At 40.4% G+C, this 17,538-nt stretch overlaps 1 protein-coding gene across 1 annotated transcript in view; it reads left to right on the forward strand.

Annotated features, from left to right (window-relative positions):
• The window catches only part of PAK5 (p21 (RAC1) activated kinase 5), a 116,180-nt gene that overhangs the window by 43,914 nt on the left and 54,728 nt on the right, over positions 1-17,538 (forward strand). Inside the window, exon 2 of the mRNA XM_027118343.1 lies at positions 8,068-8,853. Within this exon, the coding sequence (XP_026974144.1) occupies positions 8,068-8,853 (786 nt within the window). The remainder of the gene's footprint in view (positions 1-8,067; positions 8,854-17,538) is intronic.

A 17,538-nucleotide genomic window follows, 5' to 3' on the forward strand; every position in this document is an offset into this window, starting at 1 on the left:
AGTGATAATAGGAAACTCTGCATAAATATTAAAAGGCCCATTTTGCCTGTTTTTTTAGAGTCCATATAAATGGAACCGAAATTATAACCATAAGGCTATGTCAATTTCAAATAATTTTGCCATAAAAAAAACCTAAAACCCACTCAAAGGTAAGCTTTGACCACACCCCTGTTTGGACTCCATGCCAACTCATCCTTTGTGGGCAAAAGCAGACGATGGGGGCTTCATGACTAGCACCATTTAAGAGAAACCAGTTTTCCCAGACTCATCTCTAGTGAGTTTCCACTCATATAAATGCCCCTTTCTGTAGCCACATCAAGGGTTAGCATTCCCTACCCACAGGCACGCAGGCCTTTCCCCCTTCTGCAGTCTGGTCCACCTGCCCTAGCATAAATGGGCCCAGCTCCCAGCTTTTGTGCCTCCTTTCTTCTGCATCTCCCTACTCTGGCCAGTGTGGAGGAAAGGGGCACATCGATGAATTGGGGCTGGCTGGTCTAGGATGGCCTCGGCAGGGATGGCTCATCTCTGATCCTCCAGACGGCCAGTCCAAGCTGGTTCACCTGGGAAAGGCAGGGAACAGAGAGAGCAGGGCTTCCTGCAGCCCAGACTAAGAATTAGTATCATGTCACTTCTGCCACCCTCTTTTGTCTCAGCAAGCCATATGACCATCCCAAATTCAAGGGTGGGGACATAGACTTCACCACCTCCCAATGTGAAGAACTACAATGTCACATCGCATCAGGAGGGGATTAGTGGTGCCCATTTTGCAAGCAATCTATCACAGGGACTAATATCAAACTATAGGATGGACCCTTGTGTGATACACTCTAATGAAGATGCCTTCTTTCGCTATCCGTGTGAGTTTGTATCTCATCCTGAAATACTGAAAAATGAAACACTTCTTCATGTGTGGTCAGCTCTTCTTGGTACCCAAGCATCAAGCTAAGATAAGTAGTTCCAGTCACAGCTCTCAGTGCTCCATCTTGGGCTCCAGGTGCTGCAGTTCATTATCAGTGCATGTCTGGTTCATAACTCAGAGTTGGCATCCCTGGAGCTGGTGTGGGTGACCTTGGCTCCATGGCCATTGATGGAGGATTAGCCTGGACACATTTTTTTTTTCTGAAGTATAGTTGATTTGCAGTGTTGTGTTAATGTCTGCTGTACAGCAAAGTGATTCAGTTATACATAAATATACATTCTTTTTTATATTCTTTTCCATTATGGTTTATCACAGGACGTTGAATATAGTTCCCTGTGCCATGCAGTAGGACCTTGTTGTTTATCTATTCTATATATAATAAGTTGCATCTGTTAACCTCAAACTCCCAATACATCCTTCCCTCCACCTCCCCACCCCGTCCACCTGGCACCCCCAAGTCTATTCTCTATGTAGCCTGGACACACTTGATAGAGAAACCAGTGAAATTCTGTCTCTCTGTACTCTCTTTTATTCCAGGAATGCTTTATAATTCCAGACTCACTACAGTCATCAGTATGATTCATAAGTTAAGGTAATTCCTTCCAGCTGCTATAACGTATTAACCCATGCACCTCAGTAAATAAGCTCAACAAAATAGGAGTTTATTTCTTACTCAGTATCCAATGTGGATGTTCCTGTCCAGAGCACGGCATTGCACATGGTCATCGAGCAATGCAGATTCCATCACATGGCTCCAGCATCTCCTAGCAATTTCTGAGAGTATCCCGCTAGATCTTCTCCGTCCAGCTGGTAGACAAGAGAATAAAGAGAAGAAAAGACATTTCTTTGTAACTGGCCTGGAAGGACACACATCACAACCTACTCATGGTCCTTGGATGAGAGTTGGTCTGATAGTCCATTTAGATGAAAAGGGTGCTGGGAAATATGGTCCCTGGCTGGGAACAGCTTGACAGCAATAAGGTTGCCCTATGGAAAGGGAGCGCACATCTTTGGTGCATATCTACCACGTTAACTGAGAATACCGATATTCACACCCATTGGTTTGTGAGCAGGGGACCCTGCCTTACTTCATTTTAAATTTTTTATTGTGAAATATATGTCTAAAACAGGTGTACTGGATACTTCTTGTGTCCCATTGCACATCTTTTAGGTCACCCTTTTTTCCTCCAGCCGTTGCTGTCACCTTGGTCGCACCACTCTGCTTTTGGACCTGGTGATTTTTTTTACTGCCACCTGGTGGCATGCATGGGGGGGTCCTCTCAGCCATTCTGACAGAGGAGATGGGAAGACGAATATTTGCATCTTCATTCCCTTGAATCTTCAGTTCTGAGACTGAGAATTGACCCCTAATTGTCCACAGACAACCAGCTTGATAATGTGCCCCCGAATTTCCTTCCCCCCTTCCCTGTTTCCCGCTGTTCCTTGACCTCACTTTCCAAAATAAACTATTCACATGCAAGCCATTGTCTCAGCTCTGCTTTTGAGGAAGCCAGGCTAAGATACGAATATAGCACATGGAGAGCGGGATATTGTCTCATTCATCTCAGAGTGCTCCCTGCACCTAGAAACGATTTTTGGTTTAATTAAATGGATAAATTACTGAGCAGAGATACCGCCATAAACTTCATTGCTACCTAGACACCAGAAGGAAAAAACGGCAAGCAGGTAACAGTTAAATTCCCAATTATGGTACTCATAGTCTCAGATTGACTTTAAATACAAACATAAAGCCTTTCTGACTATTAACTCTGGGCAAACTGACTTCAGTTGACTACAGCCCAGCTGCCCCACATTGCAAGCAGCAAGAACCAGGGCTATAAACTACACATTTGCTTATCCAAGTTAACAATAAATAGTCACCTTCAGGGGTTATCCTTGTATGGAACTGATGAGTAAATGTGTCAGATTCATTGTGCTTTCAAAGGCAGAGAAAATGGCCAACAATAGAACATTTTCCAATTACCTTAATGAGGAAATCTTGATCTCCACAAAATTCACAGAACCTTCCTTAGATGCATTCTACTTTTTTTAATAATTTGTGCAGAACATAATAATATTTTTAGCAAAGGAATTGGCTTATTTGGATTCCACACGTGATTAAGATTATTGCATAATTTATTTTAAAGGGTTTTCATGGTTAGAAACCCTCACCACCCCCTCTGCTCTGAGATACCCTGCCCATAATTCTCATGTTTTGCAGGAATATGTGATTCTCAACTACTCACTCAATTAGCCCCACCCCCTGTGGTTACCAAAGGAGCAATTATACTCCAATAAAGATGTTAAAAAAAATTTTTAAGAGATTTTAAAAAATGAAAAAAAAAAGACAACAACAACAAAAAAGTGTATGTAGAAAACTGAAAGAAATTAGAAGGTCTGAGTTCTTTTGATGTTAAAAAAAGCAACATTTCTTCCCATATAAATCCAAGTGTATCAGGTCTTTTTGTTGTGATTATGTACTCAGGTGTTTCTAGCCACATTCCTTAATAAAAACAGGGAATTGGTTCTCTGCAAAGAGGGTAAGAATTTAGATGGAGTGCTTAAAAGTCGATTATTTTCTGAGAGGTCCTGGCTTATTCTTGAGTCAGGGGACTCTTTGGCTTATTGACCTCCAGAGAAGTGTTTACCAGAAAGACAAAATGAAACACATTCTTGAGGAGGATAGAAGACATTGTTTGGAAAAGAAATGCAAGGTTTTATTAGGGCAAAGCTGTTAATTACACACTTTATTATTGTCAAGGTTAATACAGTTTGTGAGGGCAGAGGCACTTTTTCATCTCTTCCCGGGAACAAGGGGAGACAGCTGTTCTTAGGCACATATCCATTATAGCTTATCACCGGCCAGCAGCCTGAGGAAGGAGCACCATGAAATATGGCCTCTGTCACCAGGAGCCAGGGCCAGTGCTGAGCTGCACTCTGCTCTGCACAGAGCAGAGACAATGAGAACCACAGCACTAAACTCAAGTAGATTGGGTTGCATTGATTTTTAATGCCCGGCTGTTCTTCTGTGTGAAATTTACTGGTACTCTTGCAATTATTGTCTTATTGATCTCTACAAACCTGCACAATCTTGCTTTAATAAACATCACATCCTGACAGTAATAAATAGCGGTTCTTACCTTTTGAAGCCTGATTAAACCGTGTTTTAGAATTCTGTATGTTTGGATTTCATTATCATCACTTTGCCTCTTAGGATTCCTTAAAGTGAAACCTGTGTCACGGAAACACATATTGCCTCGGTTCTAGTTTAACTGTTTTTTCTGATTACATAAGGTTATTATACCCTTCTTTTTAAAAAATTTTTGGAGGGTGGGTCAACAATTTATTTTTAAGGTTGACATTTTGTAAGCCCCTTCTTGTTAACACTGATTTAATAGTTTTCATTGAAAGAGAGAAAAGTTTCCTTTAAGAGGGATTCATGTACACCTTCAGTAAACATTTTCAAATGCATTTTTTGGAGCTCCTTTTTAGCATTTGAAAATGCTAAAAGACTGTGCTTTCGGTTCTTGGAGTTTTGTTTGTTTGTTTTCACTATAGATAAGATTTTCTTCTTTTCAAATGTCTGCAACCATACCTTAATTTCCGTGGTACTCTGCTTTTATTCATCAATAACTCCAAGGCTTGGAGCTTCATGGTAAGATCACGATGCTATAGAAGATGTTCCAAAATGGTGAGATCTGTTAAAGTCTTCACCACACTTCAGAATGTGTGGCTCTGTTCACGTGATATCCTGGAAAAGGCAAAACTGTAAGGATGAAAAACAGGGTTTGGGGAGGGGTAGTGTCTGACTAGGGGAAGGTCAGGAGATTTGAGGAGAGAGAGGGTAGAACTAGTCTGTATGGCACTGCCAGTGGTGAATACATGATGCTTTGCATTTGTCAATTCCCATTGAACTTTCCAGCACCAAAAGTGAACTAATATATGCAATTAAAAAAGAATGTCAACCAGGAGATCAGAGCATCCCAAGATGGAATGCAGAGTGTGACAAAAGAATCTATTATTACACGTGTATGACATAACCTCCTTGAAGGGGTGTGAGGAAAAAAGACACCAACCTAAGTAACTTTTAAAAACAGTGATTTGAATGGAAACTGTAAGACTAAAGTAAAAAAAAAAAAAAAAAACCCTGCACATAAACACTATACTCTAGTTGGCAAAGTTGTTTCCCGTAGTGGTGTGGGTTCATAATTCTGAAACTGCTATGCATATCTATGGGGATTGAATAGGTAAATGAACAGCAGATGATGGAATCCAGGTTTTTCGCTGTTGGGAGAGTGGGGATTACAGACAAGTAAGGGAGAAAGCTAGAATGAACCATGTGGTACTAGATTAGATTCAGAGATATCCGTCTGAATTCAGGTTTAGTTTAATATAGATAGAGCTGGATTTATAGAATTATAGATGTGTGTGTACATGGGTGACTTTACATATGCATATTTCATAGCTCTGTTTACTGAGAGAGGCTTGGAAACAATGACACCCCAGTAGCAATGTGCATACCCAGCACCCAGATATTGGTTTCTAATATCATTCTCCAGTAAATGGAACCAAGGCTCCTTGGAGAAATGGCCGATTTTAGGGCAAGGACAGTGAAAATACAAGATGAGCCTGGAGCACCTTATAGTGCCAGAAAGTAAGCAAATGCTCAAAAAATAAAAGAGTGGAGGCTTGTCATAGGGACACAGCAACCAATCTGAAAGAACTCTTAATAACCAAAGCTGGAACAATTTGAGCAAAAAAAGCAACATAGTACAGGCAAACCTGTACAGGCAAACCTGATATATTGCGAGTTCAGCTTCAGATCACTGCAGTAAAGCAAATACCCCAATAAATTGAGACACACACACATTTGTTGGTTTCCCAGTACATATAAAATTATGTTTATGCTATACTGTAGTCTGTTAAGTGTACAGTAGCATTATGTCTAAAAAAATGTACATACCTTAATTTTAAAACACTTTATTGCTGAAAAATGCTAGCCGTCATCTGAGGCTTCAGCGAGTTGTAAACTTTTTTACTGGTGGAGGGTTTGAAATATTTTGAGAATTACCAGGAATTACACAAAGGCAAGAAATGAGCAAATGCTGTTAGAAAAACGGTGCCAATAGATTTTCTTGAGGCAGGGTTGTCACAGACCTTCAATTTGTTAAAAAAAAAAAAAAAAAGCAAAAGACAAAAGATTATCTTTAAAGAGCAATAAAGTGAAGCACAATAAAATGAAGTATGCCTGTATTGAATTATAACCCAGAGTATAAAACAAGTAAATATCCATTATTCCATCCCTACTGATTCAAATAAATGATTGAATAAATAAATAGGGAGACTTGCCTAGTCTCCTGTGGAGAAGAATTCCAAGTACTTTATGTAGATATACCCTCTCAGAAAGGTAGATATTGACTTGACACCCCTTGAGTATGGGCTGCACTTAGTGACTTGCTTCCAAAGAGTGAAATGTGGAAAGCGGGAGGGAAGGGAGGGGAATGTAACTTTACAGTGTGGAAACCAGGCAACCATTACCTTGGCCAGGTGATCAAGGGCAACACCATCAGTGATGAGCCATGTGTACCCTGGATATGATGTAATGAAATTGGTATATTACTCTGTGATCTTCCTCCTCACAAACCAATAACCCCAATTTAACCATAAGAAAAACTTCAGACACACCCAATTGAGGGACATTCTGCAGAATGCCTGACCGGTAAAATTGTCAAGGTCATCAAAAACAAGGAAAGTCTGAGAAACTGTCTCAGGTCTAAGGAGACATGACAAATAAAGGTAATGAGGTATCCTGGATGGGACCCTGGAACACTAGGAAAAAAACTAATGAAATCTACATAAACTGTGGAGTTTAGTTAATAGTAATGCAAGATGTTAACAATCAGGGAACTAGGTGAGGGATATATGAAAACTCTCTTTGCAGATTCTCTGTTAATCTGAAAGTACTCCATACTTAAACGTTTATTTACAAGAAAAGGGTGGAGACCAAAGGCTTTAGTCCAGGACTGATTGGGGGGGAAGAAAGACCAAACCTGTCTTTCACTACGGATAGTTGGAGAAGCACTGATCTGTAAAAACATATGCTCTAGGACAACTTTGACTTTTTCTTCCAGTTTGAAATCTATTGTTCTAACTGAGATAGCTTTGAACTCCTTGCTACTTTGTCAAAGGTGTTTTTCTCTTGAAATCCCAAAGTCTGCAGTCACACTTTGTTCTTTTATCCACCCCCCCGTCATATTTTATTGCAAACCTTGTTATTGTCAAGGTGCAGCTGACTGGTTTTGTAAGTAGTTTCTGATTTCTTTCTGTTATTCATTCCAGTGTTATTCATTCCAGTGTTATTTAGGCTCATTAAAGGGAACATTTGGGCTTGGCAATTTGTCACTAAGATTCGGGTACAATCACATCATTACCAAGCTATCCAAAATTCAGCAGTGATGATACTGATGATACGCAGATGTGTGGCCAAGAAAGCATTACATTTATATACTTAATAAGAACATCACATTTGATCACAAATTAAATCATGCAAGTAATCTTCATGCGGTTCCCTATTTACAGCTCAGAAAGTTTCTTCCTCTTCTATAAAATCTGATAACTTCAATTACTATGTGTCTTCCATAAAAAGGTATAAAAATGTGCACCTCTTTCTGAGTATGTTGCTATTCGAGTACCAAGGTTTTTGATTTTGCAAATAATCTGGAAGACAAATGTAAAATATAAATAAAAAATAAATACACCTTTTATAACAAAAGAGTCATAGACTTAAAATTATAGTCATCAGTTTATTGTTGGATAGCTAGGGTTTATTATTAAGTGGAGGAACAATGAACTGGCAAATAAGACAATGATGTCCTATATATAGTCTTCTGAATGGTTTTTTGATGTTTGATCTCTCTATTGAGATAGGTAAGGAAGAATTTGCAGTTTGAGATTATTGTTTATATTTGATTTATTTCACCAGTCAAATCAACCAACAGACTTTTTTTTCTTTTATCTTTTTTAATGAACTGTTCCTGGGGCCTATTTTCCTCTGTGGTTTAAATTGGATGGATTCGGGGTGGGATTCTTCCATCAATTTGAAAGCATTAAATGTTTTCTTTAAACAGTGTTCCCTTTCTTATTCCCAGACAATCGTTAGAGGAAACAAACCCTGCAAGGAAACCTCCATCAATGGCCTTCTGGAGGATTTTGACAACATCTCTGTGACCCGCTCCAACTCCCTAAGGAAGGAAAGCCCGCCCACCCCAGACCAGGGAGCCTCTAGCCATGGTCAAGGCCATCGGGAAGAAAATGGATTCCTCACCTTCTCACAGTATTCCAGCGAATCTGATACCACTGCTGACTATGCGACGGAAAAGTACAAAGAAAAGAGTCTCTATGGAGATGATTTGGACCCGTTTTATAAAGGCAGCCACTCGGCCAAGCAAAATGGGCATGTAATGAAAATGCAACATGGGGAAGCCTACTACTCTGAGATGAAGCCTTTGCAATCCAACAGAGCCAGGTTTCCTGTTGATTATCACACACACTTGGACTCACTGAGCAAACCCAGTGAGTACAGTGACCTCAAGTGGGGGTACCAGCGAGCCTCAAGCAGCTCCCCTCTGGATTATCCATTCCAATTCACGCCTTCTAGAACTGCAGGGACCAGTGGGTGCTCCAAGGAGAGCCTGGCGTACAGCGAAAGTGAGTGGGGACCCAGCCTGGATGACTATGACAGGAGACCAAAGTCATCATACGTGAGTCAGACAAGCCCTCAGCCCGCCATGCGGCAGAGGTCACGGTCAGGCTCCGGGCTCCAGGAACCCATGATGCCCTTCGGAGCAAGTGCATTTAAATCCCATCCTCAAGGACACTCCTACAGCTCCTACACCTACCCTCGCTTGTCCGAGCCCACAATGTGCATTCCAAAGGTAACGTCCACCACCTCCTTCCTTCTGGTGTGTGGGGTCTCCACAAAGGTGTGCTCCCATGACCTTCTTATACAGATTCTAGAGTGCTGATTTGTCTATAACTGAGAATCTCTATCAAAATTCTACCTGATTTCCACTCACGAACCCCAAGGGCAGAGAATTTAGGGCAAGGCACATTTATTCATTAAAATCAAAGCCTTTTAGGAGCTCCTACAAGGTTTCTGGTTAAAAGCCAAAAAAATTATGTATTTGAAAGATATTCTGATATACTAATGTTAAATATTATGTGCTCACATGGCACTAAGTCCTGTGTTAAGGAGTATACTGTTGTAGACCATTAGGTAGAATAACAGTGGTTCGTGCATTCCGGTAATGGTTATGTGGAACTGTGGACAGGGGGGAAAAGGTCAGGATAACGTGGTAAGTTTTTAATAAAGTTAATTGTGTTCAACTCAAGAGATGGTCCTGCATTTTGAGAGTATATTCTTTCTACTAGTTTAGTATTCAAATGTCATTGTTTATTCGTATGAATCTTTGGGATAATAGATGGAATCTGGTTGCTGGGCCTTCTTTGGTGTGCTTTCTATTTTTTTTTTTTTTGTCTTATTGTAATTCCTCTCTTGATAATTTTTCTTTCTAATGTTAGCTGCAGCAAATTTGCTTTGAAACGTGGCTGGTCCGTGATATCCCAGGGTTTGGGAACGGCTGTTGGAGGAGTTACTGACTTTGCAAAAATGCCTTGGAAACTGTGCCAGGGGTTTATTTTCTCGGAGTAAATTAGAAATGTTTTTGCTGCCTCCCCTGTACAGCAAAGTGAAAATGGGACGTCTGGCAGTGGGCTCTAGATTTCAGAGGTCTCAGACCAGTTGAGGGAGACTTGACTTCTTGAAGCGTGATCGTGGACCTTTCACCGAATACTGTCCCTTCAACTGCTTGATGGGCTGCATAGCAAACCCTGGAAGGCAAGCCTGCCTGCATCATCTGTTTGATTGACTGTCAACACCCAGTATTTTTCCTTTGCTCATTATTTCTCATAAACCCAATCTAAGATGTTGAAGTCTTTTAGGGACATGCTGGGAGTGACTAAGCCATACTTAGTCATACTAAGCCATACTTTAGAAAAAGCAAAAAGTTATCACTTTAGTTCCCAATATATAAACTTAAAAATAAATCTTGAGGAAATAAAGACCTGAAATATGTACTGCCAGTTAAAATTTAAATATTGAGAATGTTTTCCATCTCACTGTGTTATTTATTTGAATCCCCATGATCAGGGTATCATGGCTGCCTTTTCTCCCTATGTTCTTGCTGGGGCAATGGTTGGAAATAAGTCTGTCTAACTAACCAAAAGACAAAGTTATAAGAAGCCATATGCATGTGTCATGATGCATGAGATCATTTATTCAATTTACTGTGCACATCACTCAACCAAAGGAACCTCTTAATAGTTCTAGAGTGAGCTAAGCAAATTAATACATTCTGTAGCTGAATCTAGTTATATTCTCTGGTTTTTGAATATCAGTGGTTACTTTAGGAATAAAGAATGTGATTTTTTCCAGCTTAACTGAGGTATAATTGACAAAATTATAAGATATTTAAAGTGTACAAGATGATGAACTGATATACATTGTGAAAGGATTTCCCTCGCTGAGTTAAGACATTCATCACCTCACATGTTTACCTTTTTTGTTTATGTGTGAGAACATTTAGGTTCTACTTGCTCAGCAGATTTCTACAATATAGTGTTATCAACTATAGTCACCATGTTATACATTCGATCCTCAGACCTTATAGCTGAAAGTTTGTAACCTTTAACCAACTTCTTCCTTTTCCCCATCTCCTAGACCCTGGCAACCACTTTTCTACTCTGTTTCTATGAGTTTGACTTCTTCCTTTGTTTTTTTAAGATTCCACATACAAATGATGCCATTTATAGTATTTGTCATTCTCTATCTAGCTTATTTCACTTAGCATGAAGCCCTTCAGCTTCTTCCATGTTATTGCAAATGACAGGATTTCATTCTCTTTTAAGGCTGAGTAATACTCCTTTGTGTATATATATATATATTTTTTTCTTTGATTCACATTTTCTTATCCATTCATTCATTGATGGACACATAGGCTGTTTCCATACCATATCTATGCTAATAATGCTGCAATGGGCATGGGAGTACAGATATCTCTTTCAGATAATGATTTTGTTTCCTTTGGATATATACCCAGAATTGGGATTGCCAGATCATGTAGTAATTCTATTTTTAACTTCTTGAGAAACTTCCTTACTGTTTTCCATTGTGGCTGTACCAGTGTACATTCCCATCAACAGTGTACAAGGGTTCTCTTTTCTCCACATCTTTGCCAGAATTTGTTATCTCTTACCTATTTAATAATAGCTATCCTAACAGGTGTGAGGTGGTATCTCACTGTGGTTTTGGTTTGCATTTTCCTGATGATTAGTGATGTTGAGTACCTTTTTATCTACCTGTTGGCCATTTGTATGTTTTCTTCAGAAAAATGTCTATTCAGGTCCTTTGCTCGTTTTTAAATTAGATAATATGACATTTTTTTTACTACTGAATTCCTCACTATTATTTCCCAGTATACTTTGGATATTAACTCCTTGTCAAATATGTGATTTGCAAGTATTTTCTCCTGTTCTGTAAGTTGCCTTTTCATTTTGTTGGTGGTTTTCTTTGCTGAGCAGAAGTTTTTTTAGTTTAATTTAATCCTATTTGTTTATTTTTGCTTTTTTTACCTTTGCTTTTAATGCCAAGTCTAAAAAACAGACCATTGCCAAGAGCAATGTCAAACAGCTTACTCCTATGTTTTCTTCTAGGAACTTTATGGTTTCAGGTCTTATATTCAAGTCTTTAATTCATTTGAGTTGATTTTTGTGTATGGTTTAAGATAGGGGTCCAGTTTCATTCTTTTACACATGGCTATTCAGTTTTCCCAGAACTATTTATTGAAGAGACTATCCTTTCCCCATTGTATATTCTTGTCTCCTCTGTCAAAAATTAATTGACCATATATGTGTGGTTTATTTCTGGGCTCTCTATTCTGTTCCACTGATCTAAGTGTGTTTTTGTGCCAAAACTATACTGTTTTGATTACTATAACTTTGTAATATAGTTTGCAATCAGGAAATGAGATGCCTCCAGTTTTGTTCTTTTTTTCTCAGGATTGCTTTGGCTCTTCAGGGTCAATATGATTTTGTGTGTATGGCATATTTGAATGCTTATTGTTGGGAGCTGTTTTAGGTCATGGTCGTCGAGAAAATTGTGTCCAGAGGCTTTAACCTTTCAGTCATGGAGATGTATTTGGCCCATTGACATGTTTAGTCACCCAATAGTCATTTTCAACATCCGAAAAATCAAGATATTTCACTTAGAATACTCAGCTTTTGGGTCTCAGATTTCTCTTATGAAAAACGGGACAACCTGTTATCCCTGGGCCCACATTTTCACATAGCATTGGAAATAGAATTGGCTAGAGGTAAAAGCTGCCCCATTACAAGGGACAGGCTCTGCCCAGCCCACTTCATTAATTTTTCCCATTAGCCTAATCCCTAGAGGCATTTGAGATTTAATATAACCACCAGCATCCCTTGCCTACTCATTTCACAGAAGGGGAAAGTGAGGTCCAGAAAGTCATATGTCACACTTAAGGTTTCACAGTTGGTTGGTTGCAAAAGAAGAACAAGAATCTAGGTCTGCAGTTTCTCCCAGTTCAGTATTTTTCCCATTATATTGGCATATGTAGTTTTAGGGGTTCAACTGCATTTGCCAATAAAACCCATGAGAGGTGCCAGTGGCCACCAAAACTTTAGGTTAAGTGGAGGAATAGGAAGAGGATGGGAGGAATGAGGGAGGGAGGGGATAGATTGCTTAATTCTTCACTGATTCCCTCTTCTTGCAGACTTCCAACTATAAGGCAAAGCAGATCTGCTTTATATTTGGCTATTTGGCTACTATTGTGGCTCAGAAAATATATATATATATAACAGTTCCTACCAAGTGTTTTTCAGTCCTTATAATCAGAACTCCAAAGGAGTAAGCTGCTGCTCCATGTTTCATAGGAGACCCGTGAGAAATTCCTGAGCAGGTCTTGTGGGAGAGTAGGAGGTAGGAGGCCTGTTAGTAATTAAAACATTTACTTGATTAAAAATATAACATCTCTCTAAAAAGACTTAGGTGCCTGTGTCCTTAGAACTAGACTCTTAAAAATCTACCAATCACATTTGGATTTCCTGCTGAGAGAAGAAATAGCAATCATGACTCAGATAATTTGGCTTTGGCTCATGGAAAATTCTACAAACTGGTGGGTAATGTTCACATCTCTAATAATAAGAGAAAGCATGAAACTTGAGTAAGTTTCCAGATAGAGCAAAAATGAGGAGGGGTGTGTGTGTGTGTGTGTGTGTGTGTGTGTGACACCAGCTTTACATTTTGGCTTAAATTTAAAAAAAAATTCACAAATGTTAAGCCACAGTAAAAAACTCCTCCAATGTTATCTACCTACCTTTCCCATTAGTGTGACAGGAATAAAGGATGCTATGAAATCTGTAGATATTGGCATCCATCTCTACTTTTAAATGTTTTTTTGCTGGGGCTGAACAGATGAAACCTTGGGGGCAAGATAAAGCCCAAACCATATCCATATAGCACCATTCAGATCACAGAACTACCAAAACGGATATGGAGAGAGACTGCTTCCACTCTCCTCTGCAGACAAGGCTGCCTTATAGGGAGGGAAACTGGCTGGAGACCCTGTTCCAGTGCATTTGCTTTTGCTCATGCCAATGCTTTCCAGGGATGAGGCGGCTGTTGGCTTGGGTGTCTGGTGCTGGCCCGGCACATCCATCCCTTGCTCTGGCTCCAGCTGCCAAGAAGCCCCCAGCGTCATCCCAGATCTGCCAGTTCACTAAACACTGGCTGGTTGCCAGACCCGTGTGTTGCCTTGTTGAGCCTCACAGTCCTGTAAATTCTTGCCCCCTTTGAACAGATGAGGACACCGGAGCTTTGAGAGGCTCAGGCAACAGCCCAGTCAGTCTGCTCAGAGCAGAGCTGGGACCCAGCTTTCTGGGCTCAACCCCTTCAGCCGGACATTGGCTACATCCCCAATGGCACAGGAATAGCTTCTGCGGTGTCACGCCTTAACCTGGCTCCTTACAAGCCCCTTCTAACACCTGCAGCAATAAAGTCCCCTTCGTTTGTGTCATCCTGTTCCATTCTAGAGCTGGATTTCTCAACCTTGACACTATTGACATTTTGGGCCTGGTAATTGTTGTGGGGCATCCCATGCACTGTAGGATATTTAACAGCATCCCTGACCTCTACTCACCAAATGCCAGTAGCACCCCTCCCTCACTTGTAACAAACAGAATATCTCTAGACACCGCCCAATGTCATATGGGGCAGGGGGAGCAGAAGCAACTCCAGCTGAGAAGCACTGTTCTCTAGCTGTCATTTCCCAAATGCCTTCTGGCAGTCAAGGCTATAGGTTCTGCAGATAAACTCCCTGGGTTTGATTCTTGATATTGCCACTTACAGTTGGGTGAATAAACTGCTTAACTGTGCCCTTACTTCTTTATGAAATGGGAATAAAGACTGCCCCTGCCTTATGATGTTGAGTGAGGTTAAATAAGTTGATAATTACAGTAGCCTAATTATTAATATGCATCCTCTGTATACATCAGTCTGTGTGTATAGTGTGTAGATGGATGACAGCTGTGATGTGACTCTGGAGGTTACTGTGTGCCAGGCACTGTGCTAGGCATTTTACAAGCATGACCCAATTTTGTCCTCGCAACAACTCTGAAGAATTCAAGATCATCTCCCTTTTACAGTGAAGAAGCTGAGACTCAAAGAGACTATATCTTTCCGGACGTCCCGAGGATATGAAGACAAACAGCTGAGCCAGGATCCAAAATTAGGTCCGTCTCACTCTAAAGCCTACCTATTCCAGAACATCCATTTCTACCAAGAAAACCAAGGAGCAGAGAGATCGATATGAGGCCTTGGGGCCCAGATGCACACACTGCAGGCAGCCCTCACCTTGCTGACAAAGAATGGGTACTGATTCACAGGTGGATTTGAGGTGCATGGGAATGCACTTTATTTTCTGTTCTTTGTAGGCTGGAATCCTCTAAGAAGCTCCTTAGCATCAGCAGACTGTGATTTGTGGGTAAAGCTGGGACCATGGGCTGCAAAGGAAGCATTAAGAGTAGTGATCCCTGAGTCTCTCCTATGCACTCACTGTACCTTGAGTGATGGTCTTATTTGATTTTATAAAAGACAGACCAGATTTTCTCACCTTCTCACAGAAGGCATTGAAGAGCACAAGTTCTAGAATCAGATCCCCAAGATTCCAGCACTTTCTATCTGTGTGATCTTGTCTGTGCCTCAGTTCATTCATCTGTAAATAGTGTGTCTCAATACCTACTTCGAACTTGTCCTGAGGATAAAAAAAAGGTTAATAAATGTAAAGGAGTTAGCACATGGCAAGCCCTCAGTGTCAGCCCTTAGTCTCAGGAATATTTCTGGTTGGAAAACATGTCACCATATCTGCTCTCGCCAGTCACAGGAGCATCCTGTCGGTATAATCTTTTACATATTTTCAAAATATGGGGACAGGTTCTATCTGACTCTGCCCTCACGGCCGCTCATAATTACTACTGTCGTCTCTTTAGAGATATGGGTCACGGAAGGCCAGAGTAGCCATGTGACTTCCTCAAGGTCATGCAGAGCCTTAGTGACTGAACTGGCCTGAGGACCCCAATCCTGCCACCCCAGTGCTTTTTCTACTCTCCAGAATGGAAATGACCTTCTCAGACTTCTTATGAAAGACAGCTGCTAAGAGAGAACAGAAATTTAGCAGCATTAAGGGAAGAGCCATCATCTCTATATATGCATAGTCGTGATGGTTCCTGCCAACCAATCCCTCTACCTTACCCTCTTCATCTCCACTGCACAGAGCAGCAAAGTGACCAAAGCTGGGCCCAGGTCATCCCAAATTGCTAGCATATTAAGGGGTTCTGAGTGAAGAGAGAGGATGCAAGAAAAACAGTGGCATGGTTCCCTAGACTTTCCTTCTGGGGTCACCAGTGCAATGATTTTTTCACCGCTCAGCTTCACTTTGTTTTCCCTAGAAGGAAAAAGCAATTGAACCAGTGTGCTCAGCCTTCCTGAATCAATAGTTTAATGTCTCACCATTCTTTGTGGTACTTGTCACACCCAGATTCAACCAAGGCTCCAGGAACAAAACTGTAGCTCCTAATCTACTAAGGATCCTAGCAGAACACTTTTCAGAGACACTTCAGGGCCTGATGGGCAGTGAAATGATGAGGCTGTTGAAATCTGATGGGCTGCGTCCAAAATCTGAGAGGGGGGTAGGGGTAGAGAGAAAAGTGCTTAATATAACAATGGATAGTATCGCCTATAGATTTTTCTTCCTTTACACATGGGCTCCTGCAAGATGTTCATTAAGGCTCATAAAACATCAAAGAGGTGATTCAGAGCAACATCTCTAACATCTGTCCCTTCTCATGGAGACTTGAGGCATCATTTTCCTATGAATGAGCTCCTCTTCCCATGAACGTTCTTGTGTTTCAAAGTAAATTGTATTTTGGTCATTATAAGTGGGTTTTCCCATTACCAAATTAAAAACGAAATGAATCTAACCTGGCATTGTCTGTCCCAGTGCTCTTAGAGGCCCTGACACATTTGAACCATATTCTACAACAGTGAACTAATCCCTAAAGGTGCAGCCCCCTTCCCCCCACCATGTCCCTGCAGGCGGTGACAGATCACGGGTCAGAGTAATCTGCTCTTTTTTTTTTTTATTGTGGTAAAATATACATAAATCATATTTATTTTAACCGTTTATAAATATGCAGTTCAGTGGCATTAAATACAGTCACATTGTTGTGTAACCATCATCACTGTCAATAACCAAAACTTTTTCATCATCCTCAACAAAAACTCTGTAACCATCAAACAGTAACAACCCCATTTTCCCTCCCACCAGCCCTTAGTAACCTCTATTCTGTTTTGTGTCTCTATGAATTTGCCTATTCTAGGTACCTCGTGTAAGTGGAATCTACAATATTTATCCTTCTATGTCTGGCTTATTTCACTAAACCTAGTGTTTTCAAGGTTCATCCATGTTATAGCATGCAACAAAATGCCATTCCTTTTTTGGCTTAATGAATCCCACTGTGTGTATAGACCATATTTTGTTATTCATCGGTTGATTGACACTTGGGTTGTTTCCACCTTGTAGGTATTGTGAATCATGCTGCTGTGATCATTGGTGTACAAATATTTGCTCAAATCCCTGCTTTCAGTTCTTTTAGATGTGCAGTGTAGGTAGTAGCAGAGTTGTTGGATCATACGGTAGCTCTACGTTTAACCTTTGAGAAACTGCCAAACCGTTTTCTACAGTGTCGTCTTGTTTTTAAACAATTATCACAAATTTTAAACATATACAAAAGTATACAAAATACTGTGAGTGTTCCTTGTATACCCATGAACTCATCCAGCTTTAATGTTTACCAACTGATGGCTGTCATGTTTTATCTATACCCCCACCTGTTTCACTCCATTCCATATTACCTTTTTTTTTTTAACATCTTTATTGGAGTGTAATTGCTTTACAATGGTGTGTTAGTTTCTGCTTTATAAC

Source organism: Aethalodelphis obliquidens, unplaced genomic scaffold (assembly GCF_003676395.1).
Source record: "Aethalodelphis obliquidens isolate GAN/ISIS:26980383/991018 unplaced genomic scaffold, ASM367639v1 scaffold18, whole genome shotgun sequence".
NCBI classification, from domain to species: Eukaryota; Metazoa; Chordata; class Mammalia; order Artiodactyla; family Delphinidae; genus Aethalodelphis; species Aethalodelphis obliquidens.